At 54.7% G+C, this 23,567-nt stretch overlaps 7 protein-coding genes across 7 annotated transcripts; 5 read left to right on the forward strand and 2 right to left on the reverse strand.

The window, feature by feature from the left end:
- Positions 1-657: 657 nt before the first annotated feature.
- Positions 658-1,243, reverse strand: GGS23DRAFT_278378 (uncharacterized protein). The gene has a single exon (XM_051512521.1). It carries the CDS (start codon positions 1,146-1,148, stop codon positions 810-812), a length of 339 nt encoding a protein of 112 aa, XP_051375299.1. The 5' UTR covers positions 1,149-1,243; the 3' UTR covers positions 658-809.
- Positions 1,244-7,679: 6,436 nt separating this feature from the next.
- Positions 7,680-9,815, forward strand: GGS23DRAFT_278416 (uncharacterized protein). Its single transcript, XM_051512522.1, has 6 exons — positions 7,680-8,275; positions 8,386-8,452; positions 8,506-8,585; positions 8,636-8,904; positions 8,961-9,258; positions 9,326-9,815. Exons 1-6 carry the CDS (start codon positions 7,920-7,922, stop codon positions 9,600-9,602), a joined length of 1,347 nt encoding a protein of 448 aa, XP_051375300.1. The 5' UTR covers positions 7,680-7,919; the 3' UTR covers positions 9,603-9,815.
- Positions 9,816-10,694: 879 nt separating this feature from the next.
- On the forward strand, positions 10,695-11,324 carry GGS23DRAFT_278460 (uncharacterized protein). The gene has a single exon (XM_051512523.1). It carries the CDS (start codon positions 10,732-10,734, stop codon positions 11,227-11,229), a length of 498 nt encoding a protein of 165 aa, XP_051375301.1. The 5' UTR covers positions 10,695-10,731; the 3' UTR covers positions 11,230-11,324.
- Positions 11,325-12,443: 1,119 nt separating this feature from the next.
- GGS23DRAFT_615137 (uncharacterized protein) lies at positions 12,444-13,288 on the forward strand (the record flags this gene model as incomplete). The annotated part of the gene is made up of 2 exons (XM_051520701.1): positions 12,444-12,967; positions 13,069-13,288. The coding sequence occupies exons 1-2, from the start codon at positions 12,768-12,770 to the stop codon at positions 13,286-13,288; spliced, it is 420 nt and encodes a 139-aa protein (XP_051375302.1). The 5' UTR covers positions 12,444-12,767.
- Positions 13,289-13,741: 453 nt separating this feature from the next.
- On the forward strand, positions 13,742-15,504 carry GGS23DRAFT_615149 (uncharacterized protein). Its single transcript, XM_051520702.1, has 3 exons — positions 13,742-14,767; positions 14,837-14,913; positions 15,093-15,504. Exons 1-3 carry the CDS (start codon positions 14,124-14,126, stop codon positions 15,329-15,331), a joined length of 960 nt encoding a protein of 319 aa, XP_051375303.1. The 5' UTR covers positions 13,742-14,123; the 3' UTR covers positions 15,332-15,504.
- Positions 15,505-17,111, reverse strand: GGS23DRAFT_278504 (uroporphyrinogen decarboxylase). Its single transcript, XM_051512524.1, has 3 exons — positions 16,813-17,111; positions 16,676-16,717; positions 15,505-16,559 (listed from the first exon to the last, which is right to left on the reverse strand). The coding sequence occupies exons 1-3, from the start codon at positions 16,865-16,867 to the stop codon at positions 15,556-15,558; spliced, it is 1,101 nt and encodes a 366-aa protein (XP_051375304.1). The 5' UTR covers positions 16,868-17,111; the 3' UTR covers positions 15,505-15,555.
- Positions 17,112-17,712: 601 nt separating this feature from the next.
- On the forward strand, positions 17,713-19,944 carry GGS23DRAFT_593337 (uncharacterized protein; the record flags this gene model as incomplete). Its single annotated transcript, XM_051518025.1, has 1 exon — positions 17,713-19,944. One exon carries the CDS (start codon positions 17,713-17,715, stop codon positions 19,942-19,944), a length of 2,232 nt encoding a protein of 743 aa, XP_051375305.1.
- Between the last annotated feature and the right edge of the window lie 3,623 nt (positions 19,945-23,567).

Raw genomic sequence — 23,567 nt, forward strand, 5'->3', positions numbered from 1 at the left:
CCACGCCCGACTCGCGAAAACCAGATCCGCGCACGGGCAGGCCGGAGAAGAAGAAGAATGGAAATGGAGACGATCTGAACGCGTGGGTTTGACATGACAAATCTGGCTTTGCTATGTATGCCAAGCGGTTGATGGCCTGATGCCCTGAGGGGGCGATGGCTATTCGCATGCACATACAGCGTACGCACTCAGTTGTCAGTGGACGAGACGGACCACTGCCTAAAGGGTTCCTCTATGTGAATACAACGTAAGTACATACATATACCTACATGCCATATGAGGCATGTAGGTAGGTATATGTGATATGGACGTAGGTATGTCTGGGTATGTGTGTACATATAGGTGTGTGCGTTGAGGATACCGACTCTCTCTCTGTCCCATGCGTCAACCCCAGGTCGTCTATCTGCATACATACCCGCATGAGGCGGGGTCCATCCATCTGCGGTCGGCGAGGTCTTTTGCAGTCGACCAGTTACCGACTTGACCGCCATGTACCGTCGGTACATATATAGCTATGTGCGGGTGTATGGTATCTACCTACACACAATAATACTTATAGAACATGCGTACGTGTACGTATGTCGGCATCCAGCCGTTTGCATGCCTAACCCTGCTCACCTAGTTTCTGTAGGACAACGAACATGACCTACTACATTGGTGCGGATGCTCGACGCTAGGATATATGGAACACAGCAGAAAAACAAAAAGCGCCAACGTGAGGCGGGAGACAGGGGGCGAGAGGGGTGGGCTACGTAGGTATGGGAAAGCGAGGGAGAGCAGACAGGTAATGTGCGTAGTAGACGACAGACTCACGGACGGTCAGCGTCAGTAAAGTAAGCCCGGCTTGATCCCCACTCGATCCCAGCTAGCCCCGGTGACGGATCGTGACCCCTCGAGACTCGGGCCTGGGTCGGGATGCAATGCGATGTTGGGGAGGTTCGGTATGTCCACATCCAGTGAGTATGTATTCCGTAAATGGTAGGGTATGAGTATAAACGTTGGCAACGAGCGCTTTGTACCTGTGAATGACGATGGCGATGATGACGACGGGTGAGCACGCATGCATCGTATGTAGGGAACATCCCTCGTAAGAAATAGATGCAGAGTAATGATACCCGAAGGCTTATTCTTATTACGAGCAGGGACATGTGCAGGTGAGGCGATGAAAAAAAAGAAAGAAAAACAACCCCCCTCCCCCCCTACATCGCGAACTTTCTCGGGGGTCTCTGTAAAAGATAAAGTGTTACATCCCTGCCTTATCTACCTGCCTACCCATCTGCTTATACGTAGGTATATCGTCTATCCGCACGTACAAGTATTTCACCCGTCCTCCCTTGCCTGGGTCCCTGCATGTGGGAGCAGCGACAAGCCGGAAGCTCGGCGGAGGCGACGGGAAACCTTATTCACGGAGGAGGGGGAGGAGTTGAGAGGAGGGAGGATGAAGATGTGCAGGAGACGAGAAAAATGACAGACGATACCTAGGTATTAGAAGACCCCAGGCTGTGGCACCCGGTAGGCAAGGGCCGAGATAGCATGGTGACATCGACTGCAACAGTGGGATGCTAGCCGAGCAAGTCCCGTGCCCTAAAATAAAGCTTGGCTTGTGCTGGCTGATGGGAGAGGGAAGAAGGGAGGGAAAAGGAGGGGGATGGGATGGGATGGGAGGAGCGGAGAGGAGAGAGGGAGGATGGGGGATGGGGGATTGAGAGAAGAGGGGGGGGGAAGGGGAGAGATTCGATGACCCAGGTTCTCTGCTACGTACATACAACATACATATTCACACGCGCACACACACATGCTTACATGAGCGGTCCCGAAAAGTCGGGTGGCTTAAGAAGGCGGCGTCGCTGTGTACCTACATAATCGCCCAGCGACGCCACCGGGCCAGCTGTTCTCGGGTCGACATTGGCATGTCTCTTCTCAAGGATAGGGGAGGCGGGGGGGACAGCAGATGGCAAGCCCCGCAGGATGGGATGTATCGCAGAGTTGTAATGCGATGTATGGATGTATGCACGATGCATTTGATGTATGCGGGCCTCCAAGCGAACCCAGGGGTGAGGGAGCGAGGGAGGAGGCCGTTCTACCGTGTTGTATCAGCATAGGATTCGGCCAGAGGGTCGGTCGGTCAACCGACTCCTGCTGTCCCCACACGCACGCACGCGTGCATACACACATCTACTTCCCCCTCTCGCCTTCATGTTCACATACGCGCATATAGGCATAACTAGCAGACGAGCGTTGGAAGGAAGGAAGGCGAGAAGAGAAGGACGAAGAGCGGGAGGGGATAGAAAGATACCCAGCATACCTTTCCTCGTCTTGGTATAATATCCTGGGGAATCTTGCGTGGTGAGGTAGAAGTCCGGGCTGTCGGGGTCTTTAGTGCTCGGGGAAAGGCCGAAACAATCTCTGGATATCGTACGAGGGGCATTTTTTTTTCTTCTCCCAACCCTCTCCTCCCGCCTCTAGCCTGGCCTATACGTAGTACGGAGCGGGAAGTCGTTCTCTTGTTCCCACCTACATAGGCAGGTCTATACATACGTTTGGAGTATGTAGTTCGCCTTCTGTCCAGATAGGCAGTTCAGATATATGCCCTATGCCCTATATGTGCCTGGCATTGCAGGGTCCGCAGGAGAGTATGTAGGTAGGTACATACACACACGGATTGCCTTCCTAGGCTGTAGTTGTGCACGATGCATCGTCCCTCTTCCTTCCCTTCCTTCTCTCTCTCTCTCTCTCTCTCTCTCTCTCTCTCTCTCTCTCTCTCTCTCTCTCTCTCTCTCTCTCTCTGTCTGTCTGTCTGTCTCCCAGGTTACTGCCCACTTAGGTGTCAACCCTCTTACGACCTGGTCGACACCTAACTTCAGGGGTCTCAGAAACAGGCAGCAAGTGAGTACCACCGCATTTTCTGGGCATGTCAACTCCGAGTCATGCTATGCAGGATTCGATTTCGGGCCAGCTGGAAAGGGGATAGAACCGGAGAGCCAGTGCTACCCCACGAGCTAGCTGTTGTATCTGTTTCCGTGTGCAGCGACGCCTTCGCATTCCCGTACGCCACCGCATGTATAATACCTACATAATATACCACCACCGCACCTAGAGGTAGCTTGTATCTAAAGCTGTATACATAAGGCAGCTTAAACGAAAGCGAAGAGAGAGAGGGGGGGGGCATTGCGTGTTCATGTGGATTGGACACTGAAAATTAGAACCCAAATGCAATTAGTTAAAGGAGAAGAAGAAGTGGTAGAGGGTTATAATTAACTCTCTATTGTTCTACTCTATGGTATGGTACTACATAGGCAGCAATTGCGAGAACAATTCAAAGCGCCCCCCCAAAAAAATTGCCGGGGAAAAAAAAAAGAGGAAAGGGATCAAAGCGTTGGCGGTAAACGGGGGACGGACGGCATCTGCTAGGTGCGTAAATTGGTGGTCTATCTAGGTGTATATTGGTGGGCATTCATACACATAGGTAGGTATATCACATAGGTACACCCATGCTGGTCCCATTTCTAAGCAGACGCAGACCGCCACGAGCGAGCTTAAACATGTGGTCAACGCGATGCAACGCTCAGGAATGCATACATATACATACGGGTATATATATATATATATGCCACATATAATAGGCATGTATACCTGGTACGGGCGAGAAAAAGACAACCCGCACCCATCACCACGGGTCTTGTCGAGACGGTGGAGCTGCTACGGCTGGTACGAGTTACATGCCTGGGTAATGTGTATGCATGCGTGCATGCATGCATGTAAGTCAGCCAGTCAGTCAGTCAGTCAGTGAGTCAGTCAGTCCGCTGGAGAGTTCTGTCTGGCGTGAGGGCGGCAGCGTGCCTTAATTTTAGCCGGCAGTTTTGGGTTAACCTGGCCGTCACATCTGGTATGCCGGAAGAGAGAAGAGAGAGCGCGTGTGCGAAGAGAGTTGAGAGCGAGGGCGAGAGAGACGTTGCTACCATCCATACTACGTAGTAATTTGTACAATACATGCCTGGCATGATACGACTATTGATAATAGCATAGCATTATTATCATCATTATTGCTATAGTTGCTGCTCTTATACCCCTACATCACGTCTGCTCACGCTGGCACATGGACTTGCCTAGCAGTCCGGGTGCTCGCTTCCCCAGTGCCGCGAGTCATGTTCCGTCACATTCCGCACTCTCGCCCCGGCCTCCTCGGTCGCGTCACGATCCGGCATTTGCGCGGCCTACGACGCCCTGCGGAATGGGCAATGGGGGAGTGGCAGTCTGACAGCATAAGCACCAGCAGGCATCGCTTCTCTGGGTTGGGCAGCACATGGGGTACCTATGCGTCCGTCGCGACAGGAGCACGCTTAGTGAAGGAGGCCGGAGAGGAGAGTGGGATACCCTCTATCAGCATCGCAGCCGTCATCCTCCTCCACAGTCGGCTCCGGGAATACGGCACCCAATCAGCCGGCGCGCTCGCGCTCTCAACAACGTCTACAAACAGCTTAGTATAGCGCAGGCGGTTCGCGGTCGCCGGCGCAAGCGGTCTTAGCGGATTTACCTACGTGTTCCAATACGGCGTGTGTCTGTACTCATAGTTCGTTCGCCGAGGGGATTCGATAGGTGCCTGAGGTATTTGACGATACCAGCGGGTAGATAGGTAGATACCTACCTAGGTAAGATCGTACATTCGGCAAGGTAAGATCGTGCATTCGGCACCTCCTACCTATAACTCGCAGCCACATGGAGGGCTGATACCGGGATTTCTACACACGAACAGGACGACGGGTACATCGTGCGGGATGCCATACCTAGGTGTACATTAAGCTCCCCCTTTGCCTTCGGGTAGGTAGGTACGTAGGTAGGTGCCCTCACCTCCCGCTCACATTAGCTACCTACCTATCTCAATAACCCTAATGTAGGCATCTTCTAGGAGCCTCAGGTGTGCGCATGGGATGCCGCGAGAGGTAGGTATCTGCTCAGCGGGATGCAGCAACGCGGGATCTACCTACATAAGCCCGCCTTACACGGCTCCGTCCAAGGTCCGATCTCTACCGGTGTAGGCGCCTACCCTCCTCCTACCTACCTAGGTACCTCCCTCCCTACCTTGGGCAGAGATGCCTGAGAAGCAGGAAACAAAGCGTGGCTGGATGCCGTACCTTGTGTGGCGGCTCACGTTCGCCGAGGGAAATTAGCACATCGTATGCTCATCAGATACCTGCCTAATACCTCGCAGCATGTGTGGGCTCTTGAGCTTATCAGGCTCAAGTCCCGGCAGTGCTGTGAGCTAAAATGCCGGTAAAAACTTGGGTAGCGGGAGCTGTCATTACTAGTATATTTCCCACAAGCCAGACTGTCTATACTGCCTTCGATGTGATCTGCTACCACTTACTCATACACGTGGGTTGCGCTTAGCGGGCTGCCTTACCGCAAGTAGGTAGAGGTTGCCTGCGAACCCACCATCGTGGTGCAAAAGCTCCGATGCAATGGGCTTATCCCGTGCCCATACCTATCGCGATCTGCACCAGGCGGATGGGCTGCAGGGATGACTAGGTAGGTAGGTATGTACATAGGGCGTAGAATAGCAATGCTGGTACGGAGTACATGTACACATATATATATGGCTTTTGTATCGTATATAGGTAGGTATGCCTGTATACACACGTATATATATATATAGGTATTATATCATACATGTAGTTAAATATTGAGTTGTCTGTGCACCTACTTAGCCTACCTGGGACCAGTGCGATGGCTCGTGAAGGACAGCAGGCCTACCTTGGATACCAGGTGCCCACCTTAGGTACCTTAGAGGTAGAGGTAGGTACCTACCTAGGTAGGAGGCAGATATTGTAGGAGCTACGGGACTTTCCACAGCTTCTTCGTCTGCCCATGCAAACCTTCCATACTAAGGTCCCACGCTACTGAGTATAGTATGGACCTGTTTGCAGGTGCGTGTATATGCATACCTAGGTAATGTGCATACCTGCATGCATCGATACCGCGTACGGGCATACGTAGGTACGTATACTGCCAAACAGGCTAGGTCAGGCTAGGTTAGGCGCCTCTGGGCGTGCTGGGCCCACACCCCCCACCAGGCCAGGACCCCACCCTATCCATACACACAGCATATGATAGGTACCCGCCTTTCCGTACCAGACATTACCCTGTCCCCTGGGATCCGTGGCAGGTACCCACCTACCCACCTAGGTACCTACTACCTCCCTATGAGTAGGTACCTGAGGTAGGTACTATGCTTATGAGTATGGGCCGCACATACCTGAGGGTATGTACCTCTATACTCATACATAATGTAGGTACCTAAGGTACCTGCCTCGTCCCATGTATGTAGGTACATGCACCTTACCGGCCCCGGTCCTTGCCGCGAATAGACTGGTGGCGCCCTTGCTTTATTAAGGTTTGCGCCTCTCGCTGTCGTCTGTCCCCCTTCTCTCGGCACAAGGTCAACTCCTTCCCGGCACGCACACACACACACGCACCCGCGCACCCAGTCCCAACTCGCCCACTCCTCCTCCTCCTCGTCTCCGCCCCCATCGTCGTTGGGCCGCACCAGCATCCCTACCTTCTCGAGACAGCCCGGTGGGTTGCTGGACTGGCCGCCGTATGTATGGTATTCCCATCTTGGATTTATGAGTAAGGTGTCTGGTGACGCGACGATAGCAACGACGAGGACCTCTGCAGCATACAAACCCGCCACGACGCCGCCCGCCACGCCGTACGCTCTCTCGTGCCGCCTGCCCGCCTGCCTGCCCGCCTGCCTGCCCGCCTGCCTGCCCGCCTGCCTGCCTGCCTACCTGCCTGCCTGCCTACCTACCTACCTACCTACCTACCTAGGCCGTTAGCTGCCCGCCTCCTACGTTCGCTGCCTCGTTATGCCCTCCATGCACATAGGCATACATACACTTACCTAAGTATCACCTACCTACCTCCCAGGGGAGGCACCCTGCCTACACGTACATACCCACATACATACGCCTACATGCATATTCCTACATACATATACATCGCATACCTCCCACACACCGCATACATCCCACATACCTGCCGACATCAGGACATACCTACATCGCAGGACCTGCTATACGTGCCATACCCTCGGCACGTCGTCCTGTCTTGACGTCTCTGGCCGTCCGTCGTTTCTATTCTCGTTTTCCTACCACGTTTCGCGAAACACCCGAACGACACCGCTCCCCGGCCTCGCGACAGGTCGACCCGTCCCAACTAGCCGAACCAAGTCGATTCAGACGAACCCGAGCCAGACCGAACCAGTCCAGCCCTCCACCCATCGCATCGTAAACAAACTGGGGACGGCCGCACGCTGGCAATTCGCTCTTCCTCACCCACCACTCCCACCACTGCTGCTCCTCCTCTCAGCCAGAGAGCGAGAGCCATACACGCACGCACGCATACATACACGCACACGCACACGCACACGCACACGGCCCCTCCCACCTCCCTCTTTCTCCCTCTCTCTTTTGCCTGTCTCCCTCCCCACCTGTGCGCGCGTGCCTCCTGCTGCTCCGTTCCATTGGAAAATTCGAATGCGGGTTTCCTGTCGGGTCCACCGTTGAGACTACATGACCTTCGCCTCGACCACTCTGCCGCTTGTCGTGCGTCCTTATATATATATCTTTTGTTGCTCGGATCCTTATCAGAGGACAGACGCTCCGTCCTTTATACACTTTTAAGCACGCTACTCTCGTACCTTGAATCGGTCTGCCTCACCCTACGGCCCAAGACCTCAGACCGACTATTCGACTACCCTCCACCCCCAACGGTCACGCTTCCCGCCTCAACCCCTTCCTGGGACCCAGCTGGCCTACGTCAAGGCCTGAGCCGGCCGCTTTCGCTACCCAGAGCTCGAAGAGCGTGTTTGGGCAACAACTAGTATCGGCGACACCTATTAAAAAAGACACCAAGGCAAGATGAGCTCAGGATATCCGGCTCCGCCTATTCACCACTCGCAGGCCTTCCCGCCAGAGATGTCGGGTCCCTCCGCGCACCATCCGGGCTATGCCCAACTCCCTCCTCCCATGCCGTCAAACCCATACTACCAGCAGGACTCCATAACCAACCCTCACCGCGCCGGCATACCCCCTCCCCGAACCAACATGGCCCCGCCTACCATGCCTGGTCCCAGAGACCGCACAGAGCTCGTCGCAACTGAGAACGGGATCAACGGTCCCGGCTCCAACCAGCTCACCTCGAAGCCTGGGGCCGAGGAGAAGGACAAGCCTGCTCCCCAACCAATCGAAGGCACCGATGCAACGCGGAAATACAGGTACGTCGATCTTCAACAACCTCCTCTGCCTGAGGCATGTGTTTTCCCCCCCTTTCCCTTCTCCTTGCGTCTCTTTGTTTTGTCTGTCGTGTCTCCGGTACTAAGAAAAGAATTTGGGTTAGACTCGAAGTTGTCCAGCAACCTCTTAGGGCGAGAATGTGCGGGTTTGGTGATAAAGTGGGTGCATCCCATTCTACATATCTGCCGGCCGGAAACCTAACGCCGAGCAGGACCGACGGCCTATTACTCCTCCACCTTGTATTCGACTAGTCGTGATGGACAAGACTACCGGCAAGGAGGTGGATTGCAAGTATGTCGGACCCCTCCGGTCGCCGGAGATCGTTGCTAATGTTGGGATAGCGAGGTCGAGCACCAACACTACGTGTTGCACGTCGATCTTTGGTCCGAAAATGGCGACAAGGAGGTCAACCTCGTCAAACATTCGCAGCAGTCGCCCTCCATCTCGTCAACGCAAGCTTCGTCGTTCCGGGAGGTCATTGAAGGCAGTCAGGCTGCCGGCTATGGATATCAGTCCATTGTGCCATCCAATCGCGACTACGCTCAGCAAACTAGCGCTGGGTATCCTCACACGATGCCCCCCTATCAGCCGGACCCATACGGCCCAGGAGGTAACCACGCCTCCGCGCCACGCGTGCTCGATTCGTGTTTCTTACGTGCTCTTTAGGCTACGGGTATCCACCACAAGTACAACCGTACGGCTATCCTACGAACTACCGAAGCGACATGGGCATGTCGCAACTGCCATCACAACCAATGTTCGGCCCCCGCTTCTCCCAGGACATACCGGGGCACCAGATAAACCACAGCCGTCTGATGGGGACGCAATCCCCGAATGGCATGTATACGAGGAATCTCATAGGCAGCCTGGCTGCGAGCGCGTCGCGCCTCACGGACCCTACGGATAAGATAGGCATCTGGTTCATCCTGCAGGATCTCAGCGTCCGAACAGAGGGGTGGTTTAGGTAATGCCCCCGGCCCTCTCAACCCCGCCCCTGCTTCCTCCGTGCGAAAGCTCACACATGTCCGCAGGTTGCGTTTTTCGTTTATCAATTTACGACGGCCGGATTCGACCACCAACAGCGGTAGCGACGCCGAACTCCTGAACAGAGGCAGGGCGCCGGTTCTCGCCCAAGTCTTCAGCGAAAAGTTCCAGGTCTACTCGGCCAAGAAGTTCCCAGGCGTCTGCGAGAGCACCGCGCTCAGCAAGTGCTTCGCCGTGCAGGGCGTCAAGATCCCGATCAGAAAAGACGGCCAGGATGGCAAAGGAACCAAGGGCCGAGGATCCGACGACGAGGACGACCAGTAGAGCTTCGTGTCTAATCAACGGGCGTCGGAGGACGAAGTCAGCTCTGTTGCCCCTCTCTTCTCACCCCTCCATCCTCGGACTCGGCCGCATAGGTTCGGGACTGGGGCGTCTCCTCTCGCCGACATCCCCTCGATATCTCGTGGGCGGGAAAGTAGGGGGTCAGCTCCCACATATGGAAAGGAGAGGAGGGTGGGTCCCATGTTAACACTGCAGTACGAAGAGTGAGAGCGGGGGAGGGATCTGGTAACCCTAGGGGGGGGGGGGGACCGCGAGGTTCAATTCAGTCCCAACATACGTTGGGATGGCTAGGTTTTTTTACTTCAGCGTTAGGCTTGCGGACCGAGGGATTGGTTCTGCAATATACCCACCATCAACACGAAGCGAACGTTAGGCACGGAATGAATCTGACTTGAGCTGACGACGCGATGGACACGCTATCTAAGGAGGGGGTCGCTCGATGGACAGGGTGCGTGCTCGGGTGTGGTCGAATCGGGCGTCCCGGCGGCGTGTCAGGTAACGTTCGGTATGCCGAGGACCTTATTCGATCCTCGAGCCCGCTCGTCCGAGGTCAGGATGGCAGGCGTTGCCGACCTACTGTGACACTTTGTGTAGAAACCCTAGGGTGGGAGTGATGGGACACCTCATCTCAGCAAATCACCGTCGAGGCGGAGTTATGTAATAGACACTAGGCGCCGAGCACTGGGGTCATGGACCTCCTGATGAGGGTATGTAATATGGGGTACATTAGGTACTTTGAACACCGGTAGCTGTCTAGAGAGCCATCATCCGGTCTCATGGAAGAGTAAACTATATGCGCCGACCTCTTCGATCGCATCTTGAACTTTGGTGTAGGTAGATGGGAAAGGTTGAGGGGCGACGACGGGTGCCTCCCCAGGTACATGTCATGCCCACCAACCATCACGCCTGCGTGCCATAGAGGTAGGTACCTACCTACATATAGAGGTTATACCTGCATCCTTGTATTAGGTACCTTAGGAGGTACCTAGGTACCTAGGCAGGTGCCTCGTGTATGAACCCGCCTCCTAAGGTGCCTGACCCTACCCCAGTGGCCTACCACCTACGTGTGGTAGAGACATTCAGACGGTGAAAGGTTTCCTGTCAATCGGATATGCCTTGTTCGGCACAGTTTGCCGCCGGCAGGCGTCCGATAGGATTATCCATTATTGTTATTATTATGTATACCCAATGTATAACTCATAACTCATATAGGGTGCCCTTCCGCTGGATATCAGCCTCTCTATGTTCGCGGCCGCCTATCACCTGGGTTTGCGGTATGCACATGCTGGGATATGTACCTAAATTGTACCTACATATGTTAGGTACCTACATACCTACAGGTTGTTCCACCGAGCTGGTTCCGTTTGGGCCAGCATATGAGAGAGAGAGAGAGAGAGAGAGAGAGAGAGAGAGAGAGAGGGTATTCATTAACGAATATGTGTATCCTGTAGGTATAGGAATATGTACGTGCCTGTGGGCGGTAGGTGTGTCTGTGCATGCATACAAGGTACGAAGTGCATACACTCATATCTCCCTCGGCGATGTGCGTGTTGGCGGTTTACTTTCAGGGCCTCGCCGCCTCAATTGTAAGGTATACAAAACGTGTTGAAAGCTGAACCTGTTGTTGCTGAATTGAAGGAATTAAGCTAGCTACTCGAAAACAGCTTAAATACAGCATTTTAAGGTCAATTGACAGTTGTGCGTTTTTTTTTTTCAATCTGACCAATCGCAGGGCTCCATTCTGGATGCCTGGATGCCTTAGGTGCCACGGCGATTGAGCACCATCTCAATTGGCGAATTTAGCAAGCTCGCGTAAGTGCATATATATATATATATATATATGTGTGTGTCTGTGGTGTGTGTGTGCTATCGAAGGTAGGAAGAAAAAAAAAAAGGAACGGATCAGGAGAGGGAGGGATACGGACAATAAAGGCACTCGGGGGAAAAGTAGGTACACCAGCTAGCAGTAGAGAGAGGAGAGAGAGGAGGGATGCAGCACCAGCGGCAAGTCGAGTCTCGAGCCCGTGCCGGCCCACCAGCGCAGCACGGCAAGGCGATGTTTCTCTTACGTTTTGGCTATTCCGTCTATTTGGCCTCCAGTGACGCAACCTGGGATGATGCATGAATGCACGAAAGACAAGGCCGGGGCCACCCAGGAGAGCTCACTGCTACGCAGCGATGCGTTCGCTGCTGATTGAAACTAGGATCCCGGCGGGGCACCACGAGGGATTGCTTATTGGTATATACCTGTATGGGATACTTGCATCTCGCCTCTATCGATACTACTACTTTAGCAGCAGTGAGCCTTGGTTACGTGCCACCATAACAGCTTCTACCAAGAACAATCCGGGGGAGACTAAGAGGTTGTCGTCCCTCTTTTCGAACCCATATTTCCCCAGCTATCTTATCTATACTCGCCTCGTCACTTACGTATTAGTATATACCTACCTAACCTATGTATAGTCATATATACATACATGTATACCAGATGTACCTGCTTCTTCTTCTTCTAGTCGAGTGGGAACGGGAAATTTCAATCCGCCCCGTGATCTAAAAAGCGGCGGCTGAGAGAGACGGGAGCTGAAGCCAAGCAGATAAGCGCGGCCGGTTCGAGGTATGTGTATTATAACAACATAGTTTTTTCCAGCGAAGTCTAGTGCGAGATGCAAACTGAAAATAAAAAATAAATACCCGCCATATTGCACGGAGAGGGGAGTGGCGGCTGTTGAGGAGTTCTTTGGTGCCTACTATATACAGAAAATTCATCGCAGACCACCTCCGTCCGCTGCTCATTCTCCCTCAGCCATTCTATAGCCGTCAGGGTTCTTTACCTATCACCCACGAACGCGACAACCACATTACGCAACAGGCTCTCCTTTGTTATCCTAGACACCTCGGTAATCCTCTTCTTTCATAACACTCGTCGTCTCCTTCTTCGCCTTCACTTTCGCCTACGTCTGCCTATTCCTCCGTCTCCAAGGGCTCGTCAATTGCCTACTCGCGAAGCCTACCGGCAAAGCCTACCGACCAATCGTCAGCCGAGGCGCGGTACCGCTCCCTTCTCCCCTCCTCCTTCGGGACAACAAACAAGGGCCTCGTAGGGGGCAGAGGAAAAAAAGGGGGGGAGGAAGAGACGAGAAGGAAAGGATGACTGGGAACCTGACCTCCTCCGGCCGCGGCGGCGCTGGCAACATCGTCGACTCGGCCAAATCCCCCAAGATCCAGCCCGCCGACCTCGAGACGCCGACGCTCAAGACCGCCATCTTCCCCACCGGCCGCGGCGGCTCCGGCAATATGGCGCCCAACGTGGACCCGGCCCTGACTCGGGCACTCCAGGACGTCGAGCCGTAAGTTGACCCGTTCTCGCGACTACAAGTATATATATATATAATATATATATATATCTGGGTATGTGTATGTGTGGGTAGTATCGCTAACGCACCCGCAGCGTCGAGCGTACACCTACTCTCGCCACCCATATCGGGCGCGGAGGCGCCGCCAACGTCGTCAGGACGACGACTACCGGCGGCTCCAGCAGCGAAGAGGAGGCCGCGACGCATCTCCTCGGCGGTGGCAACGAGGGCGGCGCCGCCGCCGCCGCCACGGGGTCCCAGAAGAAGGATGCGGGTCTGGCCACCAAGGCGAAGGAGTTGTTCAAGAAGGCCTAGGGGGCCCTGCGAAGACGAAAGAAAAAGGGGCCGGGAGGAGCAGGGGCGGCGACGAACCCCTCTGTGTAGCGTATGGCGCAGCTGAGGAGAGGGCGCCTAATCGAAGGGCAGAGCGGTCAATACGGAGGGGGGGCAAGGAGTGCGCAAGACCGGACCGCGGTTTCTTGCACGGCTGCCTTTTTTCTTTTCGCTCCCATCTCTTCTGTACCACATCCCGCGACGGAATACCACGGGGATGAGAGGAGAGGGCGAGAGCGGGGTAGCGGCGCGCGTTCTTATCCTTGCCTTTCCTTTTATACCTGGCGTCGGAGGAGGGATTATAGTAGCAATGGACTGTTGTATTGCGGATAGGCGGAAAACAGAACAAGAAGGGGGGGGGTTAGACGAGTTATATTATATGTAGGTGTGTATGCCTACACACGAAAGGAGCGCAAGTTGAGTAGATGGCAATTCAATGTTAACTCATCCATTCTAACAGAGAGAAATATCGTCCGGGTGGCACAAGAAAAGGGCCCGTCAAAAGGCGAGAGTGCAAGTAGGTAGCATATTGGAAAATTAGGATATAGAGGGTTCGCGGCGACCCGTCGGGCTCCCCATCTCCCCGTCTCTCTCCATAGATAGATACACCAGGCCCGGGCTGCGAGCTCCGAATACGGACACGGCCACTCCTCTTGACTCACACAACTGCCCAATCTGGGCCACGCTCACGTATTCTCCCCCTTCCCCCCCCCCTCCTGGGCCGAGCATCTCTTTTTTTTTTTGTCCTCCCCACTCCCCCCTTCCCGGCACCTTTGAAAACGCTAGAGCGAGGGAGAACCACTTGAAGCCACCGACCATGCCAGCGGCCCCGCCCACGCCAGACGTCCTAGTCCACCTCCCGGCCAGCGGCGCGCCCCTGCCGCCGGCGCTCCTCGCGCGCCTCGCGGCGCGGCAGCACGCGCTACCACTACTGCGGCGCCTGCGCTTCGCGGCGCGGGTCGCCGGCGCGACGACGGAGCACGCGCGTGTGCTGTACTGCGGCGGGGGCTTCTCCGCGGCGACGGAGGAACAAGAAGGAGGAGAAGCGCGCGCGGGCGAGGACGGCGCCCCGTTCGCCGCCGCGTACCTCGACGTGTCGCGCGCGCCCGAGACGCAGCTGTGGCTGTACGCGTCGCTCGAGGACGCGGCGCCTGCGGAGACGGAGGAGGCGGCCGAGTGCGCGTGGCGCGTGCTGCGCGAGGTCCGGCGGCAGCACGGCGCGTACGCCGCGGGCGCGGACGGCCCCGCCGCCGTGCTCGCCGGCTCGCTCGGCGAGGCGCTGCGCGCGGCGCTCGCCACCCGCGGCGCCGTCTTCGCCCGCGTCGGCCTCTACGACAAGTGGCTGCTCCGCGCGCGCGGGCTGCCGCCGCCGGCTGCGGCTCCGCCCGGCCTGCGCTGGGGCCCCGTGCGCCGCCGCGACGTGCCCCTCATGCTCGCGCGCACTAGCATCCCGCGCCAGGAGTACGTCTGGTCCTAACCCTCGCCCCCCCCCCCCCCCGTAGCTCTGCGCGCTTACCCCCCCCCCGCTAGGCGCACCGTGGTCCTGCTCCCGAGCCTGGCGCTCTTCCGCGAGGACGACGGCGAGCCCGTCGCCTGGGCGCTTCTAGGTTCGTTGGCCCCGTGCCGTGAGGCCTGTTCTTCTTTTTCTTGTCTTGCCCCTGCGCGTGGCTGGCCTACCTCTCCGCATTTCTGTGCGCGGTTGAAGGGGGGGGGGGGGAGGGGAGGGAAGTAGCCGGCGGCGCGGTGCCTGAACCCGCGCTGGACGAGAGGGCTGACGCGCGCACAGGCCCCGACTCCTCGCTCAGCAACCTGCACGTCGAGCCGGCGTACCGCGGCCAGGGCCTCGCCAAGGCCGTCGCCGCGAAGCTGCTACGCGACCGCCTGCGCGACTACGGGGCCGCCGCCGACGACGGCTACGACGAATACGACGACTACTGCTGGGCCGACGTCGCACCCGACAACCCCGGCAGCCAGGCCGTCTGCAGGAGCCTAGGTGGGCGGATAGGCTGGTCGGTGTCGTGGTAGGTCTCCCCCCCCTCGTGCTTGTATATGCGCAGCATTCCCCTAGTTACGTGCCTACCCTATATACTCTATCGCGTCGGCCTTTAAGTAGCGCAATATTGATAGCGTACGCAGGAGCAGGATAGACCTTGACAAGACCTTCCGGGGCCAGTAACTCTCTATTTTCTTCTCAATTAATCTTACCAGTCTTGGGTTTCGCGAGTTTAGATTGTAGATAGAAGTACTTGTTATTTAGCAGTCAGTCGCTGGATCTCCTGAAGATAGAACCGTAAATCTTCCGGGTTCACCTGCGGCGTGATGCCGTGGCCAAGGTTGGCGATCCACCCCTTTTTGCCGCCTCCGAACCCTTGCACCATCTCCTTCACCGTCTCCGATATGGCATCCCTCGAGCCGTAGAGCACGCCGGGGTCCGCATTCCCTTGGAACACCACCCGTCTAACCCCCCGTATCTCAACAGCTTTGGCCGGCTCGATGAGCCAGTCTAGCCCGACAACGTCGTATCCCAGGTCGCAGATCGAGTCCAGCGCGTAGTTGGCCCCTTTGGGGAAGACGATCATGGGGACAGGGTCCAGCCCCAGCTCCCTCAGCCTCTCGGGCAGGTTCTTCGATATGTAAGCCAGGTAGGGTTCGCTGAAGTGCTTGAAAGTCGAGGGCGAGAGCTCTCCGGCCCACGAGTCGAAGACCTGGATCAGCTGCGCGCCGGCCCGGACCTGCCGCGCCAGATACTCGACGCAGACCTCGGCGATCTTCTGGAGCAGGGCCTTGGTGGCGTCGGGGTGGCGGTAGACCCACTTCTTGCTCTCGATGAAGAACTTGGTGCCGCCGCCCTCGACCATGTAGCAGAAGAGGGTCCAGGGGGCGCCGCAGAAGCCGATGAGGGGCACGCGGCCGCGCAGCTTGCGCCGGGTCAGGGTGATGGCGCGGTAGACGTAGTCGAGCTCGTCGGCGGCGGCGGCGGCGTCCCGGCCGAGGACGCGGGCGTACTGGCCGTCGTCGGGCGACCGCAGCGGGTCCGGGAAGTGCGGCCCCTTCTTGTCGACCATCTCGACGGCCATGCCCAGCGCCTGGGGCACGACGAGGATGTCGGAGAAGATGATGGAGGCGTCGAGCAGGCCGGCGAACCGCTCGATCGGCTGCAGCGTCAGCGTCGAGGCGACCTCAGGGTCGCGGCAGCACTCGAAGAAGTCGCGGTTCCCCTTCGCCTCGTGGTACTCGGGCAGATACCGGCCAGCTGCACAGCAGTGCGTCCATCGTCAGCCGCCGACGATGCGTATACAATTCGATGCCTCCCCCAGGGCCGGGGGGGGGAGGGGTTAGGCATGTATGGCTATGGGTATGTATACTCACCCTGGCGCATGATCCATATCGGCGCGCGTTCTACATCTTCACCTGTTGGGGGGAGGGGCGGAGCTCAAAGTCAGCTCTTCGTACGCCACCACTTCGCCAAGGCGGGCTGCGAAAGGAGGGGTGGGAAGGACGCGTACCCCTCGCCGTCCTCAAGATCAGGTCGTTCGTCAACGGCTCGAACTCGTGGGTCATGGTGTCGACGATGCACGCGGTGGGAGCCCAATTGGGGTGCGGGCAAGTAACTTGGGGAGGGGGGGGATAAGAGGCTAGGGTAGGTATTGACGGTATGGACGGAGAGAGGAGGTAGGTAGAGAGGGTTATTTGTGAAGTCCAGATCTACCGGCCGTTGTGGAAGCTCTTCGTGGGATGATCTCCTGTGAACCTAAGTAGATGCATACAGGGGTGTGTAATTATAGGGGTACGTCCGGGATGGGTAGGGGGTGGGTAGGGGATGCGTAGGGGATGCGTAGGGGATGCGTAGGGGATGCATGGGGAGCATTAGTGGAATGAAATGTGCCCAAGGTGCCTGTAGAAAGGTTGGCAAATACCCAAGTATCGAGATACATAGATAGACATAGCGTAGGCACATTAGGTACATCGTTTTGCATACGTGAACACTCGTTGGCACAAGTACCTGACCTACAGAATCTTACCTAAGATAGGGTATATCAGAATAACAAGGTACCTAATAAGATATCTTATCTCCCGTATGAGTAAGGCGGGGCACGATTTCAGCCCAGTCCACCAATAGGACGGAGGGAATGGGTTTTTCTCTCATCTCGACGTCAAGTTCCTATGGCGAAAAAGGTGTTTATGAGGCAAGGCCACTCTCCATCCGCCTTGTCAACTTGTGCGCTTCCCATCTCTTCCTCCCCCCCAGGGCTCAGCCGACGCAATTTGCTGCGCCGTTCCGGCCAACCAGCCCCCCATTATATGGCCCACGTCCGGTCCGGTCGAGATGGTTCAAGCCGGACTGCTCAGCCTACCTCCTTCTAATCGAGAGAGATTCTGGTCGGCCCTTCCTCCTCCCCCCCTCCATGTCCTCCCTAGCCGCGCAATACTGCCGGGTTGCCCATCGACAACTCCGTCCGCGACACGATGGAATATGGACTCTCGACGCCCTCCTCAGCGCCGCCTTCCAACATTTTTGTATGGTCTCGAGGAAGATTGCCCGCCACGGCTCCTCCGTCCCCGGGCCGATGGAGAATAGGAGGCGCCTGGGAAGGAGACGGATGGGGGAGCTCAATTTCGGACAGCCGCAATGCGCCGCGCCCCCATGGGGGCTCGAAAGCCTTGCGGATCTGACCCAATGGAAGTGGACGCCGCCGACACCAAGCGAGCGGCTTCGAGAAAGCCGCGCCAAGACCTCGTCAGATTCTACTCTGACGCAGATCGTCACCGATTGGCTATCCGGCGTACCTCCCGCGTCTCCCGCGGATCGGCCCAGTGTGGAAGCTCGAGGCGCCCCCGACGGAGACCTAGCGCCAGGCGAAGTCTTGAGTAGCGTAGCCCCGGATCAGGCTGCGCAAGCGGCGCCCGTGGTCGATACCAGGGTCACGTCCGAGGTTCATTGGCGGAATCTGCTGGCGGCTGCCGGGCACCGGGCCCCGAAGGTCATCTGGGGGACGGGAATTGCCCAGGAAGATGTTGTCAGGATGGCGTTAGATGGTATTCTCGGAGACCCGACGGCGCCCGCCAATTTATCCTTTGCGGATTTCTGCGAGAGCTGGTGCGACGGCGTCTCTCGTCTCCTCTTTTCTGGCGAGGCTATCTGCTCTATCTTGGATGCGATACAATTGGGGATAGATACAGAACTATCTGATTCCGGGAGATGTTTGGATCCGAAGGAAGCAGATGCGGCTAAACTAGCAATGCTCCGGGCGACCATCAAAGGCCTATCTGGCCACGGATTCGACGGCCGTAGTGATCTAGACCACATCGTCTGGTGCGATATCTTGCACCGGATTTCCGACTTGAAGATAAACGCCATTGGCATATTTACAAATGCCATGGGAAACATACCTGATAGCTATTTGGGCAGGATGCCCATGAGCATAACAGCAAATTTGCACACCTACATAGCGGCGGCGAAACGTACACGCAGCCGTGTCGAAATCGTCCGGCAGGCCGACCGTATCGCCAAACCCTTGAGGCAACTCAACTCGACCCATCACCTCCATATTCTAGAAAGCTGCACCGCGTATGTGTTGGCGTACAGAGATGAGTATATGTCGACATACGAAGATGAGTCTGTGTCGGCACACACAGACGAGAATTTGTTGGCATACATACGCGACAAAGAGCAAGACTACGCCCAAATGCGTCTAGCTTGGCTGCTACTCTTAGCTAGACTGCCAGGCGTGGACAGCGATCATCTGGTGAGAGTATGCTCCCAACTCGAAGCCGGCACGGGGGCTGTCCCCCTCACCAACAGGGAGATTTGCGAGTTGTACTTGGTCCGGAACCGCTCTTCCCTCGGGAATATGATTGGTCTGTACAATGCGATCCAGGATGTACGAGGCTGTGACAATACGATGCGGTACGGCTGGTTATGCCTCTCCTTGTGGCGGAGAGGAGAATTTGCCCATGTCAAGCGCTTTTGCGAATTTCTCCACGACCTCGGTCGAGAACAGGATATTATGCGTGTCGCTCAAGGGTTGAGGAATGTCGTGAGGAGCCAAGCTAGGCCCCTAGCCAATCTCGCCATCGGCGCACGCGACCCAGTGCTAGCGATAAACTTGTATTCTCTCAGCGAGAAGGGCAAAGGGGGCTCATCCCACTTCTGGAGGGCAAACTTTTCATCCGAAGCCTTGGCGCTCCTCATGCGTTCGCGATCGTTGCGGCACGAAAAAATCTTAGGTGTGCTATACATATTCACCCGCTTTCCGAGAAGACGTGGGGTGAGAGGGCATCGCGACTGGAGAAGAGGTCTTACGAATCGCCAGCTGCACAAGGTGATTAGACTGTCAGTGGCTTTCGCGCAGTCGCGGACCGTCACAAACAGAACGGCGCTGGCACTGATCACGCGCTGTGTTATGCACCTCCAGGGGACCCGTGGGCCGGTGTTGCCAACTCTAGTCCTGAAGGCGCTATTCTACAACATCACCAGGGATCTCGACGAGGGCCGACCGGGTAGAACCACACGGCTACGGTGGTATCTGCGCCTGCTAGGCCAGCGGGACGGCTACGACGAGATGTTGAGGATAAGCGAGCGTCTCGACCGATGGAGAGCCTCCAACGCGCGGCGTCTGCTCTTTCAGCAGCAGTAGTAGAACGGTTTCGAACTACGTGTGTATGTACTCGACGAGGGGGCTCGCGGAGGTGTCCGACTTCTGAGATCGCCGGCGTGTTTAGGGCCGACTGGTCGCCGATCAATCGAAGCCCCTGTGCCAGCCCACGCCGTTTCCCGCATGTACTTGCGTGCAAGCACGGCTCAACCGGTGGAGGCTCGACGGAGAGGCTAGTTGCGACATATAAGCTCCCTACGTCATATATTGAGCCAGGCGCTCGCGGGTTGGCTCGTCGGCTGTCTGGCGTCCACTGACCGGGCCTCGCTAATATATGCGCCGAAGAGGGCGCGCGATCGACGGTGATGGGGCAGGCCAGGCTATTTCCATTCGAGGGACACAAGCACATTTATCACATCGCCGTCGGTCGCACGACAGGAAACTAGAGCCGTCTGCTGCCTGCCTATATCCGTGCTCTGCTTACGCTACGCCGCCACGGAGGAGGCTACAAGCCCGTGTGCTGTTGACGCGCGTCGACCGGGTAGGTCAGGTCGTATATGTACCTGGACTCTTAGGCGCGCGACGGCGGCTCCGGGGACGATCAGCCGGCTAGGCCGTTGGACGTTGAGGTCGAAAGTACCGTACCTGATAGCGTATGAGCAGCCGCTCAGATGGCTCAACTCCGATGCGAGTCAGACAGCGCGATCTCGGTGTAGCAGTAGGATTTGCTAACGGAGGAGGGATATGTTGGGTAGGTAGGCCGACCGCCCAGCCGGGTGGTCCTTTTGTCTTCTCAACTTTCACTCCCCCCGCCACAGAATTCCACTGGCCGGGAGGCGGTACGTCTTTTCTGTACATATTTCCTACCACGATCCCATGATACCTACCCGGGTCCCCGGGAGGGGTGGCGCCCACTCAGCCAGGGTTATGCCTACATACGTGCATACGCGCATAATTACCCTCTGTACTTACGTGTACCTCGTATGTATACATATACTATCCCTACCTGCCTACTCTTTATCCATCCATCCCTCTGCCTACCTACCTCCTCCTCCTCTACCTGTAGGTAGGCATGTACAGGTTTCGAATCACATGTGTTGGGCGTGCACCCCGTGAATTAGGTATACGTAGCCTGGTTTGTATTGGACACATACATGCCTACCAGGTACCTAAGATACCAAGGTACCGATGGGCCTGGCGAACGTAATTCTAGATGTGACCCGGAGAGAAAGCTTGCAGGAGGAGGACTAGGCGAGGAGACAAGACGGATAGGGGAATATATAAAGGCCCCACCAGAGTTCTTGGAAGACAGGAGGCTAAGAAGGGTTGGTAACGGCTAAGAAAATCGCTCGTCGATCTCCCGTCCGACTGTCCATGGCATCGTACCTACATAAGGTTGTATTCGGAGGTACCCAACCTGGCGCCCACCGGAAACCAGGAGGCCCTATCTTGCACGTACCCTTATCCCAGGTACTGATAGCATATAGGTACCTACCTCCAAAGGTAGCTAGGTCTAGGTAGGTAAGGTAGAGAGAGCTGAGGCGGCTCTATCCTCGACACAGAACCACCGTAAGCACCTCACAACATCACAACCGGTGGTGCCTCTAGGGTGGTATGTACCTTAGGTATGTACAACGCTATGGAAAACCCGGGCGCTGTACCGGTGACCCGCGGTGGCTGCCATCCACATCTGGACCCGACGAGTAAGCGGCCAGGGAAGGGGAGTCAGTCGACTACCTACCTAACCTCCTAACCTGTCTGCAGACCTGCGTCAACACGCTCGTACGACATAAGCTCACAGGCAGGTAGCGAACTATCTCATGCCGATCTGCATCCTTCTTTCTTCAGTGTCGGGCATATTGCCTATACCGGGCTAGGACGTACGTAGCTGTCGATCGGCTCAGCTTGTCTCGACACGCATCGCTGTTGTAGGAGATAGGTAGGTAGGCTATATCAAGTCGGGAACGTTACGTGCCCAGGTTGGGGCAATATATACCATAGGGGGAAAGGGGGGGGGTTATCGATACTATGTCTGTAATACTAACACAGTATAAACATGACCTTCATATGATATAATATAAACGAACGCTTTCTATAAGTATAAAGTACTTATAGTAAAAGTTATGATATGGATTTTATTATAATTTAATATAAGTATTATGGTGTAATTACCTTAATAAAGTAAGTATTTATTACTTTTTCGATATTATATAAAATAGCTATTCTATTCTTAGAAAGAGCTATTAGATTAATATAATGTTTATATTATACCTATATCGTATCTTAAGTTTAATTCGCTTTAGTATAACTATAGAAATACTTTTAGTTATAGTAATCCTTTCTAGAGAGGGGAATAGTACTTAATATAGTATCGATAGATCCTTATCCTACCACATAACTCGTATATGAGATAGGAGGTAACTAAAAACGGAAGCATTAGTAACGAAATTAAGTACATAAAATCTCTCCGCCATTTAAAACGTAAAAGGAAAGAAACGAATTATAAATAGATAATATACGTAAAAAATTCCGTGGCCCGTATTATTACTTATCGTTTATTAGTTATTTACGGGACTACCTATACTAATAATACCTATGCCCTAATGTTACGTATATTATTAAGATTATTTGCCTAATTTAAATACCTTTACCCCGTTACTTTACTTTACTTTTCTTCCTTTACTTTACTTTTCTTACTTTATTTTACTTTATACCTTACTTTATTTTCCTACCATAGCGTCTATTCCCGTACTTATTAATTACGCTAGCCTTATCGCCGTACTTAAGACCGAGATTAAGAGGTTCTCGAATAAATTTCTACCTCTTAATAAACTCGAGGAAAAAAGGCTATCGAAGGTAGTAACCGTTATTACGATAAACCCTAATACGATTATCGGGAATAATTACCGTAAAAAGAATAAGCGGATCTTAATTAAGTTAAAATTAATCTCTCTCGAGACCTTCTTCTTATACGTTATCGGTATAATCCTTTACGCGATTAATAAACTACGCTAGAATTTAAGGTTACGCCGGGATACCTTTTTTAATGCCGTTTCGAACTAATAAAATATTACTACTAAACTAAACGACCTAATTCTAGCGACGAAATACTACCTTTAACTCCTAACGAAAGATCCCGCCGAGTAGCGTTCCCGCGAGAGTTCCCTACGGCTATCGCTATATAATTTTCTGGATTTTCTAAAGGATCGATACGGGAATACGCCGGTAATAATCCGTTACTTATTCGATAATCTCTCGCTACCGTATCTACGCCTTAAAAGTAATTAAAGCGAGGAATAAGGAATAAGGATAGAGTTTAATTAAAGCATAATAAGCGCGCTTATAAAAGCGTACGGACTTATAAACTAATAAATAAGTAATTATAGGATATTTACTCTAAAGCGTTTTATATCCTTTAGGCGTATATTTAATAGTTTAGTTTTTATACCTTTAATTAATTAATTAGGTTTACCTTTTAACTCGTTTTACGTACCTTACGATTAAGGTAGCGAGGCTACGAAAGGAACCGCTACTAAAACGTATACCTTTACGTACGTCGGTCGGTTACGTATATATATTATAATATTATTAAGCATTTAGTTACTAATAGCTTAGCCGTCGAATAAGAGGCGCTAAGTCGTTTACGCTATATCGCGACATTCTTA

Source organism: Durotheca rogersii, assembly GCF_024521655.1.
Source record: "Durotheca rogersii strain YMJ 92031201 chromosome Unknown GGS23scaffold_3, whole genome shotgun sequence".
Classification (NCBI taxonomy): domain Eukaryota; kingdom Fungi; phylum Ascomycota; class Sordariomycetes; order Xylariales; family Xylariaceae; genus Durotheca; species Durotheca rogersii.

What these genes read in the sequence shown, in the direction of transcription:
- GGS23DRAFT_278378 (XM_051512521.1), bottom strand. Translation starts at nt 1,148, where the DNA reads ATGTCCCTGCTCGTAATAAGAATAAGCCTTCGGGTATCATTACTCTGC.
- GGS23DRAFT_278416 (XM_051512522.1), top strand. Translation starts at nt 7,920, where the DNA reads ATGAGCTCAGGATATCCGGCTCCGCCTATTCACCACTCGCAGGCCTTC. An exon ending in TGTGCGGGTTTGGTGATAAA is followed by an intron (nt 8,453 to 8,505) that starts GTGGGTGCATCC and finishes AACGCCGAGCAG; the next exon opens with GACCGACGGCCTATTACTCC. An exon ending in GGCAAGGAGGTGGATTGCAA is followed by an intron (nt 8,586 to 8,635) that starts GTATGTCGGACC and finishes ATGTTGGGATAG; the next exon opens with CGAGGTCGAGCACCAACACT.
- GGS23DRAFT_278460 (XM_051512523.1), top strand. Translation starts at nt 10,732, where the DNA reads ATGCCTTGTTCGGCACAGTTTGCCGCCGGCAGGCGTCCGATAGGATTA.
- GGS23DRAFT_615149 (XM_051520702.1), top strand. Translation starts at nt 14,124, where the DNA reads ATGCCAGCGGCCCCGCCCACGCCAGACGTCCTAGTCCACCTCCCGGCC. An exon ending in ACTAGCATCCCGCGCCAGGA is followed by an intron (nt 14,768 to 14,836) that starts GTACGTCTGGTC and finishes CCCCCCCGCTAG; the next exon opens with GCGCACCGTGGTCCTGCTCC. An exon ending in CGTCGCCTGGGCGCTTCTAG is followed by an intron (nt 14,914 to 15,092) that starts GTTCGTTGGCCC and finishes ACGCGCGCACAG; the next exon opens with GCCCCGACTCCTCGCTCAGC.
- GGS23DRAFT_278504 (XM_051512524.1), bottom strand. Translation starts at nt 16,867, where the DNA reads ATGACCCACGAGTTCGAGCCGTTGACGAACGACCTGATCTTGAGGACG. An exon ending in GATCTTGAGGACGGCGAGGG is followed by an intron (nt 16,718 to 16,812) that starts GTACGCGTCCTT and finishes TCCCCCCAACAG; the next exon opens with GTGAAGATGTAGAACGCGCG. An exon ending in GATATGGATCATGCGCCAGG is followed by an intron (nt 16,560 to 16,675) that starts GTGAGTATACAT and finishes ACTGCTGTGCAG; the next exon opens with CTGGCCGGTATCTGCCCGAG.